General features: G+C 42.8%; 1 protein-coding gene across 3 annotated transcripts in view; it reads left to right on the plus strand.

Moving 5' to 3' along the window:
* INTS9 (integrator complex subunit 9) overlaps positions 1-19,766 on the plus strand; it is a 110,744-nt gene that overhangs the window by 75,618 nt on the left and 15,360 nt on the right. For all 3 annotated transcript variants that reach the window (XM_029203250.1, XM_029203248.1, XM_029203249.1), the window contains 6 exons: positions 2,856-2,967; positions 5,423-5,603; positions 9,469-9,529; positions 12,704-12,875; positions 15,771-15,895; positions 17,930-18,097. In XM_029203250.1, the coding sequence (XP_029059083.1) occupies positions 2,856-2,967; positions 5,423-5,603; positions 9,469-9,529; positions 12,704-12,875; positions 15,771-15,895; positions 17,930-18,097 (819 nt within the window). The remainder of the gene's footprint in view (positions 1-2,855; positions 2,968-5,422; positions 5,604-9,468; positions 9,530-12,703; positions 12,876-15,770; positions 15,896-17,929; positions 18,098-19,766) is intronic.

Genomic DNA, 19,766 nt, shown 5'->3' on the forward strand with positions numbered 1-19,766 from the left:
GCCCACATGCTGCAACTACTGAAGCCTGCACGCCCTAGAGCCCACACACCACAACTACTGAAGCCCGTGCCCTCTAGGGCCCGAGTGCCGCAACTACTGAGCCCACATGCTGCAACTACTGAAGCCTGCGTGCCTAGAGTCCTGCTCCACAGCAAGAGGAGCCTCAGTGAGAAGCCCACACGCTGTAACTTAGAGAAAGCCATGCACAGCAACAAAGTCCCAACACAGCTAAAAAAAATTTTTTAATTAAAATATATATATATGTATAAAAAATTAATCAGCAGAGGACCAGCACAAAGACCACAGCATCCTTGGACCTAGGCTTTTTCAAAATTTTATTCCACAAGTTTGATTGTGACTGTCAACTTTGTAAGGTATTTTTATTTGATTCTTGGACACAGTGGAATTTTCTGTTTTTGTGTGTTTAAACAAAATGTTCCCACTTCAGGCACTCAGTGAGTGACCACTGACACCAGTAATATATGCATTTGCTCTTTGGTGGTGAAATGGAGATGGTGGTGGTGTCAGCTTGGTTTGGAGAGTGTCACTAAAAGCCTTTTAAGACTACTTTTTTTATAGTAGCCCTGGGATCCACAAGAAATGTCTCCCAAGTTTTAGGGCTAAAACTATGAACATCTAGTCTGACTTGATCATGAAGTATCTCAGTGTCCAGCTCGGTGATAGTCATGTTGTAGTACTGCCTTTGTTTTTTATCATGGGCATTTAATTTTCAAAGGAAGGCAGTGGTAATGGCTGAGGTTCAGAGAAGATAATGTTTTCAGTGCCAGAGTTTTCTCCCCACTGAGTCTTTGTTTAGATCAGTAGTCCTTAATTAACCTTTTGGGGGTCATGGCCCCAAATGACAACCTAATTAAATCTGTGGAAAAATGTATACAGGCACACAGCATTGTGTGTTCCATTTCAGGAGGTTCCTAGGCCCTCTGAATCCCCCATCAGCCCTGTGAATCATTAGTGGCTTGTTCTAATAAGATTCTTATAAAATTGTTGTGCTTTTAAGCTGAATATGCTATCCAGTGAAGCTCGGTCCTTTTGGTCACCGTTCCAGTTTCCTTCTGCTTGGTGTGTGCGCACAATGAACGTTCCCAGGCTCATTGCACATCAGCTGCTATAAGCCTCTGTACTTTACTTCTCCTCTCCTCCTTCTCTGGAAACAGTGAACGTGTGTGTGTGTGTGTGTGTGTGTGTGTGTGTGTGTTGGAGAAGTGCAAATAGGTAGGTTAGTTCTGCCTGAGAAGAAAAGCTCTCACACGCATTGTTATGTATCTGTGCAAATAGGAATTAGAAGCTACTCCTTGTAATTGTCACAACTGTACTTCTCCTTTATTCGTGTGAAAGAAGTATTTTTCAGGTTATAAAGCAACTTATATAACCACACTCATGTTATTTTAAAAAATCATGAAGCCCATATATCCTTGTGTATGTAAAATGCTAAAGGATGATACATCAAAAGGCATGTATACTCAGAGATAGCAATGCAGATGGTAGGTGTTTGCTGCACTGCTGTTTGAAATTTGGGGGGGGAAGTCTGGGTGGAACAGAAAGAAGAGGGATAAGGCTTCTCAGTAAACGGTGTTTCTGGCTTTTTTCTTCTGATGTTCTGGTGAGTATGTTAAGTGAAACTGAGGAAAAGATGCATTACAAAGTGAAAACATTGATGAGCTCTCCAGCATCTCAATCCATGGGCCTTTTTTTTTTTCCCTTTCTATTCCTCTTATTAAGTACTTTTTAAATTTTTTACATTTTTTTTACAATTTTTAAAGGTTACTTTCTATTTACAGTTATTGCAAAATATTGGCTATATTCCCCATGTTGTACAATACATCCTTACATGGGCCTTCATTTTTGTTTCCAACTTTAATCCTGATTTATTTGGAAAAAGTAATTAGTATTTTTTTTGAAATGCTCTGAAAACAAAGTTAAATTCAAAAATAAATCATCCTAAGGACCACACAATAGTGCACCACAGGACTTCATAGGCTACGGGAAGATCATGTGTATTAGCACATGAGACTCTCAGAAGCCACTGAAGGGAGATGGGTCAAGAAATAGGCCCATTCTATAAGAAACCCAGCTCGGAGGCTTGGCTGAGGTCCAGTGCTGGTAATGGAATTGAAGGAGGCTTTACATTTCTGGTTTCTAATCCAGTGTCCTTCTTTGCTCCTCTGCCACTGACTCTTAGGGAAACGCACCCCAGCTCTTTGAGTCCCAACTTCTGTATTTTCAAAATGTACCCTATTTCATGTACTTGGCAGAGCTGTTTTGAGAACCAAATTGTATAGTGCAGTGGTTCTCAAGGCATGATCCCCAGACCGGCAACAGGACCATCTCCTGGGAGCTTGTTAGAAATGCAGATTTTCAGGCCCTCCTCAAACCTGAATCGGAAGCTCTGGGGGTGGGGCCCAGCGATCCACCTCCAGGTGATTCTGATGCACGCTCAAGTTTGAGGGCCACCAACGATAATGTGTGAGATAGCCTTTTGAAAAGAGCAAAGCATTATAGAAATATAAGATAATGTGCTTATTTTTCATTGCGGTAAAATTTATGTATAGTGAAACCCAAAGATCTTAAATGTACAATTCATGAATTTTCATATCATGTCATCACCATACCAAACAAGACATAGAACTATCACCCCATAAAGTTCCCTCCCATGGGTCCCCATCCCCCTTGGGCAACCGCTGTTCAGTGATAGACTTTTCGTTAGAGGAGGTGAGATGATTTGATGATGAGTTGGACATGGAAAGAGCAATAACTGTATTCTCTTTTTCCTTTACTACTTATATCTAACCTTTTCTTTTTTAAATTACTAATCATAGTTCTCTGTGGTTTTTCAGCCCATGGACCAAGCTTCTCTCAAAAACAGCGATGTTCTCATTCTGACAGGCCTTACCCAGATTCCCACCGCAAACCCAGACAGCATGGTGGGAGAGTTCTGCAGCAACCTGTGTATGTATTCAATGCAAACCTTAAACAAGATAAAATGTTTTACATTTATTTTTTGGTACCTTGATTCTGTGGTATTTTTTGTCCCTTTCCTTCACATTCACACCCTCTGATGCCCCCTACTACGGCCTTTCCCCCCATTTATTCCCACCCTTTCTGCTCATCCTTCAAAGCCTACTGTTGTCAACAAAAGCAATTCTTAAGCAACTTAAATCTGAAAGCACAATAGGAATGGTGGTTATAACAGTAAATTAGAATTTTTAGCACTTTATACAACAAATGCTCAACATTTCGCCCACTTGATTTATGTAGAAACTCTTATACTTCTTGTTTTCTGGTGGGATTTGGGAGTGGGTCAGGGGTGCTTATAGGGTAAGCAAAGTTAAAGAAGGAAAGAATCATATCTTTGCTTTGCAAATAATAACACAGAAAAGACTGTTGATACTTTGAATTCACAACAGTGATACAGGTGAAACAGTTGTATTTTTTTCCCCGCTATTCGGTTGGTATAATTTTTTTCTTCTTTTGGGGGAAGACTGAATTGAGAGACTTGTTGGGTATTTGCTACCTGGAAGAAATGTATGTTTCTTTGGATATAATTGTCCGTAAAATCTAGAAATGCTGCATTTCTTTTAGAAATGTGTAGGTTGCGTATTGTCTTAGCTTAGGCTACTGTAACAAAATACCTTAGTATAAGCTTTAAACAATACTAATTTCTCATAGTTCTGGAGGCTAGGAAGTCAGAAGGTTGCCAGCATGGCTGGGTTCTGGTGAGGGACCCTCTTTCTGGCTTGCAGACAGCAGCCTTCTTGCTGTGTCTCACTGGTGAAGAAAAGCTGTTCTGGTGCCTCTTCCTCTTCTTATAAGTGTGCTAATCCCATCATGGGGGCTCCACCCTAATGGCCTAATGGCCTCATCTAGATGTGGGTACCTCCCAAAGGTTCCCCCTCCTAATACCTAATTGGGGGTGAGGGCTTCAATACATGAACTTTAGGAGACACAAACTTTCACTCCAAAACTGTTGCCAAAGAGGAGTTAATGCGCTCAGGCCCCCCATCCCTGGCAACTCTGGGGGAAAGAAGTGGTTGTCATCTAATATTTACATGGAAGGCACTATCCTTTGAAATTTCACTTGCCCTTGCCAATAATCCTAGTCTTTTTTTGTTCTTTGCTGATTTTAAGACAAAGGTAATTTATTCTTAGCTTGGAAAAAGTATCAGACTGGTCTCGAACAGAATCTTTTATTTGTATGTTTGTGTATAATCCAGAATCATGGACTCAAAGAACTTCAGGTCTTAAAGGAACTTTACATCTAATCCACTGTTTCTCAAAGTGGGGTCCACTAACCACCTGCCTCAACATCAGTGAGGCCACTTCTCAAAAATGCAAATTTTGAGGCCCCACCACAGACCTAGTAAGAGAGACCCATAGAAAAGTTGCATTTTTAACATGTTCTGGCAGTTTTCATGCAAAATAAAACTTGAAAACCACTGATCTAGTTCACTCCTCTCATCAGCGATGAGGAAGCTGAGGCCCAGGAGGTTACAGTGGCCTAACTAAGGTCCCATAGCTTGTGACAGAGGCAGGTCTAGAGCCAGGCCTCTTGAGCGCTGATGGCTATCTGGTCTTTTCCGTGGTTCTGTACTCTAGTAATAGCAAGTCGGCCAGTATTCCAGGCACAGCATCCAGGAGAACCTGGATCTCAGAGTTGGGAACATGTAGGAGGAGGATAAAAGTCATCAGAGACTTCAAGTTCTGTACCCAAACGCTGCTTGTTTCAATCTATGTTGGAAACTGAACAAAAAACAAACTTAAGAGATCTTTGGCCTTTTTTTAGCCAGTTATAGCTTCTAATATGATTTTACCGTAAGTTGCAATTCCTCATTTGATGACTTATTTTAAGTATTTAAAGTATAGAGGATTTTCTTATAGCCAAAACATTAATGAAAGAAAATGCTACTAAAATGAGTCAAAGAGAAAAAACTTGGCCTGTTTCCTTATAGGTCATTCAGCAGTGGTCAGAGGCTGAAGAGAGACAAAGATCCAGCAGAGTTTTGAGCAGGAGCTAAAAAGAGAAGGAGCTTGGAGGGTCTGTCCTGAAGCTCATCTGCCATTGGGAACCTTGACAACCCAGACCCCTAACTGCACACCTTGTTCCCAGGCACTGAGACATTGGTTAAAAACTCAGCTGATCATCAGTCAGCCTCTGGATCCTCCCACTCCGGTGCTAGTCTTCAAAAGAAGTAAATTGTTATACATACGAAGTGAATTATAGGAACAGATGTAGGAAATGAGAGAAATGCAAATATTATTTTTAAAGTTCTGTTCTCCCTGTGTTAAACTGTTCTTTTGATACTACTTTTTTTCCCCCTCTGGCTTCAACCTTTCTTTTCTTTGTTGTTTTTTTTTAATTGAAGTATAGTTGATTTACAATGTTGTGTGGCTTCAACCTTTCTAGCACTGACAGTCCGGAACGGAGGAAACGTGTTGGTCCCCTGCTACCCTTCTGGAGTGATCTATGACCTTCTGGAATGCCTGTATCAGTACATTGACTCTGCCGGCCTCTCCAGCATTCCTTTCTACTTCATCTCCCCAGTGGCTAACAGTTCACTCGAGTTTTCCCAGATTTTTGCCGAGTGGTATGTCTGTTCTTCCTGTGATTCAGTAATTCAAGCAGTAAGAAAAGAAAAATGTTCTTAATTTTAATTTAAAAAGAAATAGAAGTAATCCTATATTTTTCTCACATTACTATGAAACCTTCATTTTGTTGTTTTTCCCTGTCTGTGATGTGAAGATTATATTAATGAAAGCCAAATCTGTGATATTGCCAGGGTTTAGAAGAATTGTTATTAAGAAGGGAAGGAGGAAGGTGGGAGAGCGAAGACGTAGCTTAGCCAGCACTTTGAAAATCAGTAACAAAACTATTATACACTTACCTTCTCACATGCTACCCTCTATCTATTACAAAAGCTAAAAGCTAAAAAAAGTTCAAAGCCCAAGCTCATGTTGTCTAAAATTTATAATACCAAATCTGATAGGAAAAACTAGCTTATTTTTTCATTTCAATAGTATATTTGGCAAAATCAAGTTTTACTACAACAGGAAATTGTTTGATCAAATCCTAGGATGGGTAAATTATTGAACAATATGAAGTGGGTGAACCTTTTTAGGATTATTTAGATGGATATTTGAATCTAACTCGCCTGGCCAAAAAAAGTCAGGGGTAGGAAGAAATAGAGCAACTTAACTTTTACAGTGGATCCAGTAGTGCCTTAGGATGGGACTGTGACATACATATATATAGGGTGTGCTTAATCCCGTTTACTGGTGTGATAGCTTAATAGACACAGTATTCTTCTAGAAGCTTCTACTTTAAAAGGAATTTTTGGGCTTCCCTAGTGGCGCAGTGGTTGAGAGTCCGCCTGCCGATGCCGGGGACACGGGTTCGTGCCCCGGTCCGGGAAGATCCCACATGCTGCGGAGTGGCTGGGCCCATGAGCCATGGCCGCTGGGCCTGCGCGTCCGGAGCCTGTGCTCCGCAATGGGAGAGGCCACAACAGTGAGAGGCCCGCGTACCACAAAAAAAAAAAAAAAAAAAAAAAGTAATTTGTACATCGTTCTGTACAACATACGTCATTTGTACAACATATCCCAGCATTATGGTGTGCACCCTCCCCTCCCCACCTTTTTAAATACAGTTTTTTTCTCTCCGTTTTAGTTGTAGTGAAGGTCCTTTTTTTCTGTTTTTAGATCCAGGCAGGCTTCTCCATCCCATGCGCATATTATTCATGTTTGTCCATAGGACTTTTCGTTGTTATTTATATTTGACTTATTGTTAGTGACTAACAATAAAAAGTCACTTTTATTGGTAGCCGTTGAATTTTATCCTTTGCTTAGAGTTTTTTCTCCCCCAACACAGGAAGATAATCTTGAATAAGTGGTAGTCCACCCTAAGGATGACTTGCACATTTAATCAGCATGTTCTGAATTTCTTCATCCAGATCCTCAGTTAAAAATATTGAAAACTACAAGCTCCTGGGCAAGCCCTTGTGGGCCCCTGTGGATGGTGTCCTAGCCGGGTGTGTGCCCTTCAAGTCCACTCTTGACCCATTACATGCTTTTCTTATTGTCAAAATGTCTGATTGGGTAGAATTCAGGACTGCTAAAATAAGAGTAGGTTGTTTTTGAGTTTTTATTTTTTGATATTTGTTTTTAATATGTGTGTAATACATGTTTACTATAGAAAAAGATAACAAGTTAACAGAGAACAGTTAAAAAAACTGAACCCGTGATCCCACTGTCCAGAAATAATATCACTGTTAGAATCTGATGTATTTCTTCTTTCTATATAGGGATCGTGCTGCATATTTAATTGTGAATCCTGCCTTTAAATTTTTTAATACTAGATTAGAGCATTATAAAATCTTTGAGACCATAATTATTGCTTGACTGCATTATTACATCATTAATCATCATTTATATGTAGTATAATTTACTTAACTATTGTCTGAAGGGGTGGACAGGCTTTTCCCAATTTTTTTCCTTTTAGTGATAAATTTTCAATTAGTATCATTCTGTGTATATTTGACTACATCTTTTGCTTTGGGTTAGTTACTAAAAATAAGATTACTGGAACAAAGGGTATAAATAGCTTTTAATGTTCATTATACAAATCTAAATTGCTTTCCAGAAAAATTTTTATGTCATCTGTAAATTGTTCCTTTTTTGCCCATTTACTTATCAGAGGTGTTGTACTTTTATGTATTTATTTGAACTCTATATATGTATTAAAGATCCTAACACTTTGTTATATCTGCAGACATTGTTTCCCATTGTGATACTTTTTTCCAATTTCGTCTTTGATTATGTGTTTTGAATAATAACTTGTTACTTTAGTAAATAATTTTAGGCACAGAAAAGTTGCAGAGATAATACAGAAACTCCCATATACCTTCCACTCAGTTTCCCCCCAATGTTAACATCTTACATGGCCATGCGTTCTGTACCAAAACTGAGAAATTAACATGAGCACTCTATTATTAACTGAACTCCAGTCTTTATTCAGATTGCACCAGTTTTTTCACTAATGCTTGTTTCCTATTCCAGGGTCCAATCCAGGGTACCACATTGCATTTAGCTCTTTGATTTTTTTGACAGAAGTATTTTAGTTTTACAGCTTTATGTATTGATGCTAAGTGATGTAGCATATTATCCTTTGCAACAATCGAAATTAAACTTTTAAGCTAAGAACTTTTGTCTCTCCTCCTGAGTTTGAAATAAAGACAGTACTGTTGTCTGTTTAGATATTATTAATAAGTAACCCTTCAAAAGTATCTTGTTCCCATATGTACAACTTCTTCCAAAAATGATATAAAGTAATGTTTTTGAAATCGAGTTAAACTAAAGAAGGAAAAATTAGATAATTGTATTAATGAAGTTCAGACAAAATCCAAGCCCCAGAGTTCTAAATTATTCTGCCAAAAGTAACATCTATTAGAATTGTTGAAATGCTTTAGTTCTATTTTGATAGAATTCTTAGAAGCAGGCTTTAACAAACATAATCACTACATATATTTTTTCCAACTTTTAAAAATGTCAGAGCTACAGAACACCCACGTACTTTGATTTAACAATTGTTAACCTTTTGCCACATTTGCTTTTCCAGAAATCTCCATATTTTAAATGTTATATCTGGCTAGGGAAAAACACAGACTACCTAAAACGTTCACGGTGTCTAGATTAAGATAGAGTTACTGGAGAGATTTATTATTCTCCAGTTTGAGTTACCAATTCTGCTATTAATGAAATGGTGCATGTATAAAATAGAAAAGCTATGTCTCAAAAAAAAAAAAGTGTATCACTCTCTCCTCAAAATTGATCACAACTAGGGAATTCCTTGGCAGTCCAGTGATTAGGACTCTGTGCTTCCACTGCAGGCACAGGTTCGATCCCTGGTTGGGGAACTCAGATCCTGCAAGCTGCGAGGTACAGCCAAAAAAAAAAAAAAAAAAAATTTTTTTTTTTTTTTTTTGATCACAACTAAATGCAATACGGTATCTTAGATTAGATCCTGGAACAGAAAAAGAACATTAGTGGAAAAATTGGTGAAAGCTGAGTAAAGTCTAGAGTTTAGTTAACTGTAAAGTACTAATGTTTATTTCTTAGTTAGTTTAACAAACATAGTGCGATACCAGCTAAAAGGTACATGGGAACTCTGTACTGTCTTTGCAACTTTTCTGTAAATCTAAAAGTACTTCAAAATAAGAAGGTTATTTTTAAAGAAAAAAATGTATTGAGGAATTTCAAAGGTTAAAACTGTGCTCACAAGTGACTTATGTCCTGATTACGCTATAAATGCTGGTGTTTTATTCACAGTGAGATACACTGACAGGAAAATTTCAAATAAACTTCGGTATTAAGTATTTGCGCTGCTACCACTAGGTGGCAACAGATGCCACTGTACGCCCTTGCCTAACCTGCTGATCTGTTTTTCCTCCTCAAAAGGCTTTGTCACAACAAACAGACTAAGGTGTATCTCCCAGAACCGCCTTTTCCTCATGCAGAGGTAAGAAAATGGAATCACTGGGTCAGAGCAAGAATAAAATGTAGATAAATAGATATGGGTGGATATAGCAGGTCATTAGCTTTTAAAAATCCGAAGATAATTTGATATAGCCCTTTGTTTCCCTTGTAAGATGGCAGTGAAGTACTCTGACTCAAGATTCGTTACTTTCTCTTCTTCTTAACACATTATATTACCAGTATGTTATTCAGTTAATAGCCTACCTCTGTTTCATTGACCGAGTGAGGAATTTTATTCTACTTTTTTGCATAAATGATTTACTTATTGCCAAAGTCTTCTTTTTGTTTGGTTATGTCTGTCATTGGTATAAATTTTTAATGATGAAAATAAGAACATGTCAGTTTAGAAAACAGAAAAATTCCCCCTTCCTCACAGAACCAGTGAGTGATTTTATATGGCTGTGTGTGCCCAATTTTGTTTCTACTGCTTTTTTTTTTCACCCAGTGCTGGGTGTATCATGGACATTTATCTGTGCGCCTCACTGTTATTATTGCTACCTAATATTCCGTAGCATATCATGTGAACATACTATAGTGTACTTAACCATTCCCTTCCTATTGGACAATAGCGTTACTCCCAGTTTTTTGTTATGTTTTTTGAAAAGGATGTGTAAATTGGTATAACCACTTTAGGAAACTGACAGTAAAGTTGAACCTAGGACTGTGACATCCTCTGTGCCTCAGCTGTTTCATTCCCAAAGTCTGTACTGAACAGAAATGCAGGTGTGTCACCCGGAGATCTGCACAGAAATCTTCATAGCCCTCTTGGTAATAGTGCTGAAATGTACCCAAATGTACATCAACGGGTGAATGAATTTTGTGGTATATTCACACCTTACATCAAAGAGGATGAAGGGACTCTGATTATATGCAACAATGTAGATAAATTTCACAAACATAATGTTAGTGAATGAAGCCAGATATAAAAGAGTAGATATGGTGTGATTTTATTTATATAAAAGTTCAAACACACAGAAAACTCATCTGTGATATTAAAAGCCAGGAGAATGGTTATCCTGGAGGTAGCAGTGGGGGCAGGAAGGGGACAAAGGGGGATTTCTGAGGAGCTGGTAATGCTGTTTATTGATGTGCATATGGGAACGTGGAAGTTTTCAGTTTGTAAAAATTCCATCAAGTTAGGGATGTCTGTGCGGGTACTTATGCATAGGGATTTTGTTGACTTATTTGCTATGCAGTTAACTATTCGGCTCAAGAAAATTGCAGCAGTTGTCCTGCTGATTATTTTAAATCTGACTACTGTTTTCCTACTCCAAAGGACAGGTCTTTCATGAACCAGAATGTCAAGTGGAAGGTTTTGAGGAAGTTATTTGCAGTCCTCATACTCTCTTACAGCAGCCAAGATTTTTGCAAGCTCTGTCATTACTACAGTGAAATTCAGGCTAGATATCTCGTGTCAGAAATTTAAGTATAGCAAAACATTAAGTGTAGCAAAACACTGAAAGTCTATCTGCCTCTTCCCTAATAACAATTAGCCTTTCTTCAGAACGTGTTCTCTAAGGGTGTTACCGTGTTCTTACCCACAAGTATGTCATGGATGACCTTTGTCCCATTTATAGTTAAGAATGTGAAAAGACCATAGGTGCATGATCAGGATTCCTGAAATGCACTTGTCAATATTAGGGCGTGATGGAGTTGATAATCGGTATTATGTGACCAGTGCCCATGAGAAAATACAGTTCTGCCCTTAGTACTGATTTAAAAAATTGCTCTACAGAATTCCTACCCTACAGCTTCATTGCCTATACAGTTTGCACCTTAAATCAGCACAAAGGTAATTCTGGATGGTCAAAAAGGTAGTAAGTCCGCTGGAAAAGTAGATCTGATTGGCAAAAAAAAAAAAAAATCTCAGTTTGCCTTAAAAAGTGACTTAATTTATGTGCAAAGACCTGCTGCTCTTCTTAGAATCCCATTCATCTCCTTGACATCTATGGATACAGTAGAACTAGTCCTTTAGTCAGCCATTCACCTGTTGAACTGGGGCAAGTAATGATTTTGGCCAGATGGGTTATACAAAGAATGCCAGTTTTATTTGTATATAACTTGGAAGGGAAGTGGGAATGCAGTGATTGTTGCATCTTTACTATTCATATCCCATCCACGCATGTGACACCTAATTAAGATCTCCAGGGTAGTCTTGCTAATGAAAGCAGTCTCTCTGAATTAAAGATTAAATCTTCAAGATGAAGAGAGTCAGCTTCCATTTGTGGGCGGCCCCGTTCTGGCCACATCCTCACCGTTGGGGTGACTACAGTGGGCTTGGAGTTGTTGGCTGGGCTCCCTTCTTAGGCATTATGGGTGGCTACAGGATTGAGCTGGGTCACAGACCAATTCTTTACCCATCAGACAGCATCTCAGGGCACTACTAGTTGATATTTAGGGTCTGAAGTATGGGTGTTTGCCATCTTTTTGTTGCTAGAGTGGGGCAGTGGGGGCAGGGCTGAGGCAGCAGGAAGAACTTTTGAGCAGTGCCACAAGATGCCATGTGTGGTTGTAACTGTATATGGCGTTGCCTTGGGTCGGGCCTGGCATTAGGAGAGTAGTTCCCAGTGTTGTGCTAGAAGGAAGACCTTTTTGGTTCAAAACGTTCACTTTTGAGACAGGTTTGAGACTGTGCGTGGCCTGCTTCTTACTCTAGCTCTCTGTCGCGAGGACATCACATCTCCCGCGTTGCTGAAAGCCAGTTTGTTCTTGTGTTTATTAAGTCCCCTGCCCCTCGCCGCAGTAACCTAACACAGCTGTACCGTCTCAGGCAGTCCTGTGCTGGTAAACAGTTTCTCCTGTGTGAAGTGTTCATTGTTGACAGAACTTGCTGATGCACAGAGTTTGGGAAACTTGTACTTCAAACAGTAACTAATATTGGGGACTTCGGGGCCTGGAGCTTGGAGTGTCAGGAAGCTATAAAGGAAGGGTTAGACAGAATCAGGCCATGACAACCTGAAAAGTTTCCATTAAGTTTGGTAATTTTACCGAAAGGTCCCATCTTTTGAGAAAGTCACATTGTAGGTAAAAAATTTGGATCTTTGGCTAATATTAATAGCATTATCTTGTATTTTTAATTTGTTCACTGTCCCATGCTGTGGTTCTTCCTTCCTGGGTAGGCTAACATCTCTTCACGTGCTTTTGATACGTATTCTAGCTCATTCAGACCAACAAGCTGAAGCACTACCCCAGCATCCATGGAGACTTCAGCAACGACTTCAGACAGCCGTGTGTGGTTTTCACTGGACACCCTTCCCTCCGATTTGGGGACGTGGTCCATTTCATGGAGCTCTGGGGAAAATCTAGTCTCAACACTGTCATATTCACAGGTAAATAAACCAACAAAACAAAAACCTGCCCTTCCCACTGTGACCATCCCTGCATAACCTAGTAGGATGTACCTACCAGGTAGAGACGCTGGGAAGAATTTGACAGTAAGTTATAAGGTATAAATATGATCCCTATTCTGTTGTAAGTACCAAAGGATAAAGCAACTGGAAGGGAAAGGGTAAGAACAAAGCAAAATGTCCTGTTAGATCACTGTGCACTGGACAGAGCTTTCATATCTGTTTTTGTAGATTTTCACCGAGACAGATTTCTGGTCTAGAACTACTTTGGATACGATTTTGTAAGCTGTTCAAGAACGGCAGGAATTCTAATAATCAGTCTTGCTTTACTTGCTTTAGGACTTACTTACGGAGATGGATCTTTCTCCTTTGGTTATAGTTTACTCTGGCTTGCCGTTTTTCTTGTGGAGGCCAACCCCTCAGAATAAAACTAATCCTTAAATGAGGGCAAGTTAGGGGTTTTACTTAATCACTATCTTATTTTATCAATTCACGGTCTTCAGACAGCCTTAGGATTTGAAAACCTCAGGGCAATGAAGTAAAAACACCTTGATCTGAAATCTGGTCCGAGTTACTGTAACCTCAGCCGGGTTACTCACCGCTCTGAGCCTCACTTTCCTCTGTAAAATGGGATTGTTGGTCGCTCATCCTCAGGCAGCTCTGTGCATTTAGTGAAATGTTATAAGAAAGCACTCCTTATAGTGCCTGGCACAAAAGCCTGTTGAGAAAGTACCAGTAGCCTTCTTAGAGTTCTCTAATTACCTTTAAGACGTGAGCCATGGAGGAGAGTCTAGTTATGCCCAAAGCTTTGGGGTCAGGGATGCTTGGGCCCTTCCCTGTGCTCAGCCTGTTGTGAGGACCAACCAGAGGCCACCAGGAACGCACCAGTAATGGAACAAAGTTGGGGTACTGACTCCTTGCAGTGAGGGGGTACCGCCATGGGGAGGCAGGAGGCATCGCCGGGCACGTTCAGAAGAACTTACAGGCCTTGGCTTAGGTGGTTTTGGAGGTGGGTTCATTGTTCTGGCTTGGGTGCCATCAGGAAGCAGTAGTTCTCTGGCTGGGTATCTTAGTGATTCTTGTCTGGAAGGCGAGAAGAATGGAGCCAGGAGAGGGCAGTGTTTGCTTGTTTGGTGGTTCAGACATGCTGTGGTCTTATGTTCAGGCATGATTAGGGAGGGTCTTATTTTTGTCTTGATCCATCGTGGTCACTGCGTGGCCTTTTCTCATGTCAGCGTCATGTGAGGTGGTTTATGTCCAGTAAGCGGGTGCCACCGTGGCCTGGCCGTGAGTGCCGGGGGCGCTCAGAAGAGCAGCCATCGGGCGCTGCTCTTCTCCCTCGCAGACCCCCTTTCAGCCACAGGCAGAGGAAGTCAGGTCCTAAGACGTTGATTCACGCTACCCAGAGCCTCACCATTGCCAAGTTCTGCTAAGCAGGAAGTCATCCAGAGAACACTGTCTGTAGTAGGACTGAGGGGGTCTCTCCTGTTCTTTCTGAGGAGATGTTGGCTCTGATGTGACAGTGGGTACAGTATTACAGAGACACAGAAGAGACACATGGCTATACTCCAAACGTCCCTCCAGCCAGCTAAGAAGAAAGCAAGGGCTACGTGATTGTCCATGGCATTCATTACCAGACATTCATCTGGGTAAGGAGTATACATTTAAACTGGTGTGTTCACTTCCAGAGCACAAGTTGTGTCGTTGACAATGTCTGCGAGGTTTTGGGCCTCCTTATCTGGTTGTATTATGACTGTGGGAGTTGTAGCTCACACAGTATCCGTACAAAGAGAGGCGCTTCTCCCCCGGGCAGCCGTGCTGGCCTCATTTGGGTGGTCTCTGGGTTCTTCCTGGGTAGACAGGATCCACTGCAGGGGAGGTCATTTTAAAAATCTGAAAGTTCTGTGAGTTGCCCTGAGGTCACCGAGTAAGTTCCTGGGAGCGGTGTGTGGAAAGCTGGGGCCGTAGGAAGTGGCGTCCTCGCAGGGCACAGACTGTGTCAGGAACCTGCGTGTCGTTTTTCACACCAGGAGTGAGCCACTGCTTTTGGCCCGAGGTGGGCAGCTTCCTCCAGCGGAGCAAACAATCCCCGCCAGGCTGGCCGTGGTGAGCGGCTCTGCAGAGAACAAACCAGCCAGCGTGGCAAGGACGGTTCCCAGGCGCTGCACTGGCTCTGCTGATGGGGCATCACAGCCTCAGCACAAGCATTTTGTTGACATGGGGTCAGGATCCTTCTTTTTTTTCTTCTGCGTGCATCCTGTCAAGTAGGAGGCACATGGTCTGTCTCCTACCTGGGGGTGACCTTTGAGCGCTCCATTCGAGTGGCTTGTGCCCGATTTCTCCACTGTGAAGTCACCGCTCTGTGTCAATCAGTATCTTGTGGGGGACACTTCGAGCCTATGTACTTATCCTGGTCTTCCCCATGTGTTTATCTAATTTTTTTTAGCATCTATTGATTCTGGTCCAAATAAATTATTACTGTGATGGTTGCCAAATGATGAATTTTTTTTTCAATTTCATCACTTCTTTTACATTTATTAGTTGGCATTTTGTTGTAAAGAAGAGCTTTCCTTTCTCACCCATTTACTTATTTATCCCCTCATTTGTCTCATCTCTCTCTCCATCTGTGTTGAAAACCTGGCGCTCATGCCGTCCCTCCAATTCCATATCCATCCTGCAGCGTTCAGTCCAGCCTCCCCGTCTCCTTATTTGTAAATCACTCCTCTCTCCCGTGATGGGGAATCTGGCTCCTGTAACCTTCAGTGCCTTTCCTGTCATGCTGCCCGTCTGCTGGGCCTCGACCATGCCAGCTGCTTCCTCACTGGGCCGTTCCTCTGTTGCCTGCATTTTAAATTTTCTTTCTTGTGCTCCCCTTAGAACCCGACTTCTCATACCTGGAAGCACTGGCTCCCTACCAGCCCTTGGCCATGAAATGCATATACTGCCCCATTGATACGAGACTGAATTTCATCCAAGTGTCAAAGCTGCTCAAAGAAGTGCAGGTAATGGGGAAACTGTGCTGGCGGCTCCCGCGGTCCTGGCATCTCTGTGCTGATTGTGTCTGTGGTGTGAGGGCCAGGATGGCGAGCTGCACTGCTTGTCTTCCTCACCCGTTCTCGGTCTGCGGAGTGCTCAGCCCGGTACCCTCCAGACTCCAAACCGGTGGGCTTTACACCCTGAAAGAAGTTTCTCCTCTAAAGAAATCAAAAATGGGAGGAAAAGAAAGTGTAAACAGTGTCTCATTTTTGATGAGGACCATTTGCGTCCAGTTAAAAGCAAATTACCCCCTCCCACCACCAAAAAAAATCATTCTAGAAACATACTCGTCAAGCTGAAAGACAGCTGAACTGAAACATATATTGGGCCCTTGTTGCACACGTGGGTTAGTACCACACTGTTATGCTTTTGTTAGCGGATTGTTTTGGTTTGGTGGTTGTCGCTTTTTTGTTTGTTTGTTTGTTTCATTTTGCATTTTCTGCCTTAGAGAAAGGGAGGGAGTAGTTGGGGTAAAGCTTAGGCGAGAGGAGCACTGTTGGTCCAGAAGGAGAACGGGGAGGAAAAACTCACCGCCCTGGGTCACTTATCATTCGGGTGGCCCGTGTTTCGGGGTTGGAGGGGTGGTGGCAGTTGGTGAGGAAAACAGCTCAGAACAGGCGAGAGGAAGGGTTCTGATGTCCCATCACCTCGGTGTGCCTGGGACCTTACATGAGTGCTGGGGTGCCCTGGACCCTAGTCGCTGAGCGAGGTGTGGTTGGCTCCCTACATTTCTCGGCCTGAGCTGGGAGATCACTTTCCTCCTCTTCACAGAACCCCTGACCTCAGGAGGAGAGGCGCTGACGGGAAACTCTAAGGAAGGGTAGCAGGAAACAGAAAAATCTGGAGGCCTCCAGAGCGCAGGGGTAACAGCTGACGGTGACCCCAAGCTTGCTGGGCCTTTCTCTAGACATGGTTGGAGCAGTTAAGCCACTTCCGATTTCCATGAGCGATCTGATACACCACTGTGTGCCTGTCAACTTGCTGGAAGAAACAGTTAAGAGCCTGTTGTTTTCACTCCTGAGTAATGTCACCCTCTGTCCCTGAACCATGGCGGACTCCGCAGCCCCCTCAGTGGTGTGTGAATAAGGGAAACAGGAGGCCGCCTGGTCTCCACTGCAGGGGAGGAGAACCTGGGGAGAGTCCTCAGGCAGTGACTGTGGAGTCGACTGGCTTTGAGACAGTTATAAGATGCTAACCAGGCAGGAAGGAGGGTGAAAGGCAGTCTGAAGAGGAGGAGAGGTGTCAGTCCTAAAGGACAAGTGCGGTTTGAAACGCAACCCGTCAGGTCTGTTGGAAGCCTTGTTCTTCCGGGAACTTGAGGCTCGGTCCAGACTCTTCAGTAAACGCAGTGACAATGCCTTGACTCTCTGGGTGCCACGTTCAGTTGGCAGTTGGGTGGTATTTGGCCAAAGTAAACATTGGCTTACTAATTGGTTTTCTCTCAAGATAATAAAAAGAGACATTTGTTAAAAAATTTAAAAATTCTATCTGATTCAGTGTGTCCTACACAACTGAGGATAAGGCCTCACCATTGCCCACTGCGTAGTACCAGTAGACCTGCAGATCCAGACCAGAAATCCAAACTAGCACAAAAAGTCACAGTTCTTGCTAATCAGCCAGTAGTGGTACCAAGTCGATGATGGGAAGTGATGAGAAGACTGCCCTCAAGGGGCTCAGAGGTCATTTGAGGGTAGACCCATGGCTGTCACCATCAAAGTGACTTAAATATAATGAAAAAATAAATGCAAACCAAGACAGTAAATCCCTTGCTCATCAACATGGCCTGCAGATCAGGGCTTTTCCCTGAAATTTTTGTTCTTCTTTCCCCCCACTTCGCTGGTTACTTGGGTTTGACAGGATGAGAATTCGAAACGGCCAAGTGGTGAGCCTGAGCACTGCAAAGGGAGGCTTAGCTCAGGACGCGGCCCCTCCTGCCTCACAGCCTCCTCTTGTTTCCTCCTTCTTCTCCCCCACCTGCCCCTGTCGCGCTGGTTCCTCAGCCCCTCCACGTGGTCTGTCCTGAGCAGTACACCCAGCCGCCCCCAGCGCAGTCCCACCGGATAGACCTGATGATTGACTGCCAGCCACCCGCCATGTCCTATCGGCGCGCCGAGGTCCTCGCCCTGCCCTTCAAGCGTCGGTATGAGAAGATAGAAATCATGCCAGAGGTGAGCTGTGCTGCTTCCCAGGGTCACAACCGGGTTTTCCACTTGAGTCTGCGGAAGACCGTCCCAGCAGTGGCTTTCTTTGGGGTTTGTATCACACGTGGATGAACCAAAGCACATCGACCCTTAAGCAAGTAACTGGGAAGAGAGGTGGGATTTTCAGAACCTCCTCATTTTTCCAGTAATGAAGTAACAGCTGTCAACATCAGGCCTGCTGGAGCACTGCTTATATTAAAGCTTAATGTGTGTGGGAGGCCAGGGCGCAGGCCATAGCGTGGAGAACAGGTAAGCCAGTGTCAGCTCTGTCCCTAACCACCTGAGGGTGTGGGTTTCCTCGTCCCTCCTGGACCCCATTTATGAGTGAGGGCCAAGTTTCACCAAGTTCAGAGATAGATGGAGGAGATGAGAGTAACCAAAAAGTAAGGAATGTAAACTTTGATTACTATTTGCATGCATTTTAGTATAACTTAAAGATTTTATTCTACTGAAGTCTAATATTTTTTAGTTCTATGATATCTGAGCTTGTTTTAATAGGGAAAAAAGTTAAAAAGCATGTCGTGCATGTGGGACAGCTGAGGTGGGTTGCGCGTGAGTGACAGGTGTGGGGAGGGGCAGTGGGAAGCGTGTGGCCCAGCTGCCGCAGTGACGGTGTGCCGGGCTCTGAGAACGCTGCTTTTGGCTTGCTGTTGCCGCCGGAGACACTTGAACATGTTTTTAGCAAACAGGAAAAAGAAGTAGGAAAACGTAAAAGCAGTGTCCCCCGATTCTCTCTGGAGCTCAGAAGAGTAGCCAGATCTTGGACTTTGAAGGCTAAGGCCCTGAATGTTGCCCATTTCCAAGACCCTAACAAAGGCTGGTGGTGGAACAAGGCCAGGTGCCATCAGTGGGGACCCAGCGTCCAGTACATTCAGTCCTTTCCACAGTTAACCTGAGTTGTTCTTTTTTAAATTAAGAGCAATAGACAGGGGCTTCCCTGGTGGCAAGTGGTTAAGAATCTGCCTGCCAATGCAGGGGACATGGGTTTGAGCCCTGGTCCAGGAAGATCCCACATGCCACGGAGCAGCTAAGCCCATGGGCCACAACTACTGAGCCTGCATGCCACAACTACTGAAGCCCACACACCTAGAGCCCATGCTCTACAACAAGAGAAGCCACCACAATGAGAAGCCCGCACACCGCAACAAAGAGTAGCCCCCACTCGCTGCAACTAGAGAAAGCCCACGCACAGCAACGAAGACCCAGTGCAGCCAACAATAAATAAATTTATTTTTTAAAAAATAGAGCAATAGACAAAGGAGATCCAAACAGATTTCCGTAACTAATTTAGAGAAAATTGATTCAGCAAGATAAAACTAGCAAGACTTGTTTGCTAGATAAAACTAGCAAGTGGTCGTGTTTTTCACTAAGACACATAGAAGTAGATGATCGTTCACATTTCACATCCATTTTCATTTCACTCTTGGTTCCTGGGGAGGGAGCCGTCACAGCACGTGTCCCCTCAGCAAACAGCATGTGGCCAGATTGAGGGGGCAGAAGAGCTGCCTGTGAGCCCAGGCTGGAGAGATGAAGTGGGGAAAGTTATAAAGGTGATTTTTTTAAAGGGGCAGTTTATTGCTTATTGGTAAGCAGTAAACCGGTGGAGAGATATGTATGGTTCCTCAGGTTGACTGCT

This window comes from Monodon monoceros, unplaced genomic scaffold (genome assembly GCF_005190385.1).
Source record: "Monodon monoceros isolate NGI ecotype Baffin Bay Population unplaced genomic scaffold, NGI_Narwhal_1 Super_Scaffold_5, whole genome shotgun sequence".
Taxonomy (NCBI): domain Eukaryota; kingdom Metazoa; phylum Chordata; class Mammalia; order Artiodactyla; family Monodontidae; genus Monodon; species Monodon monoceros.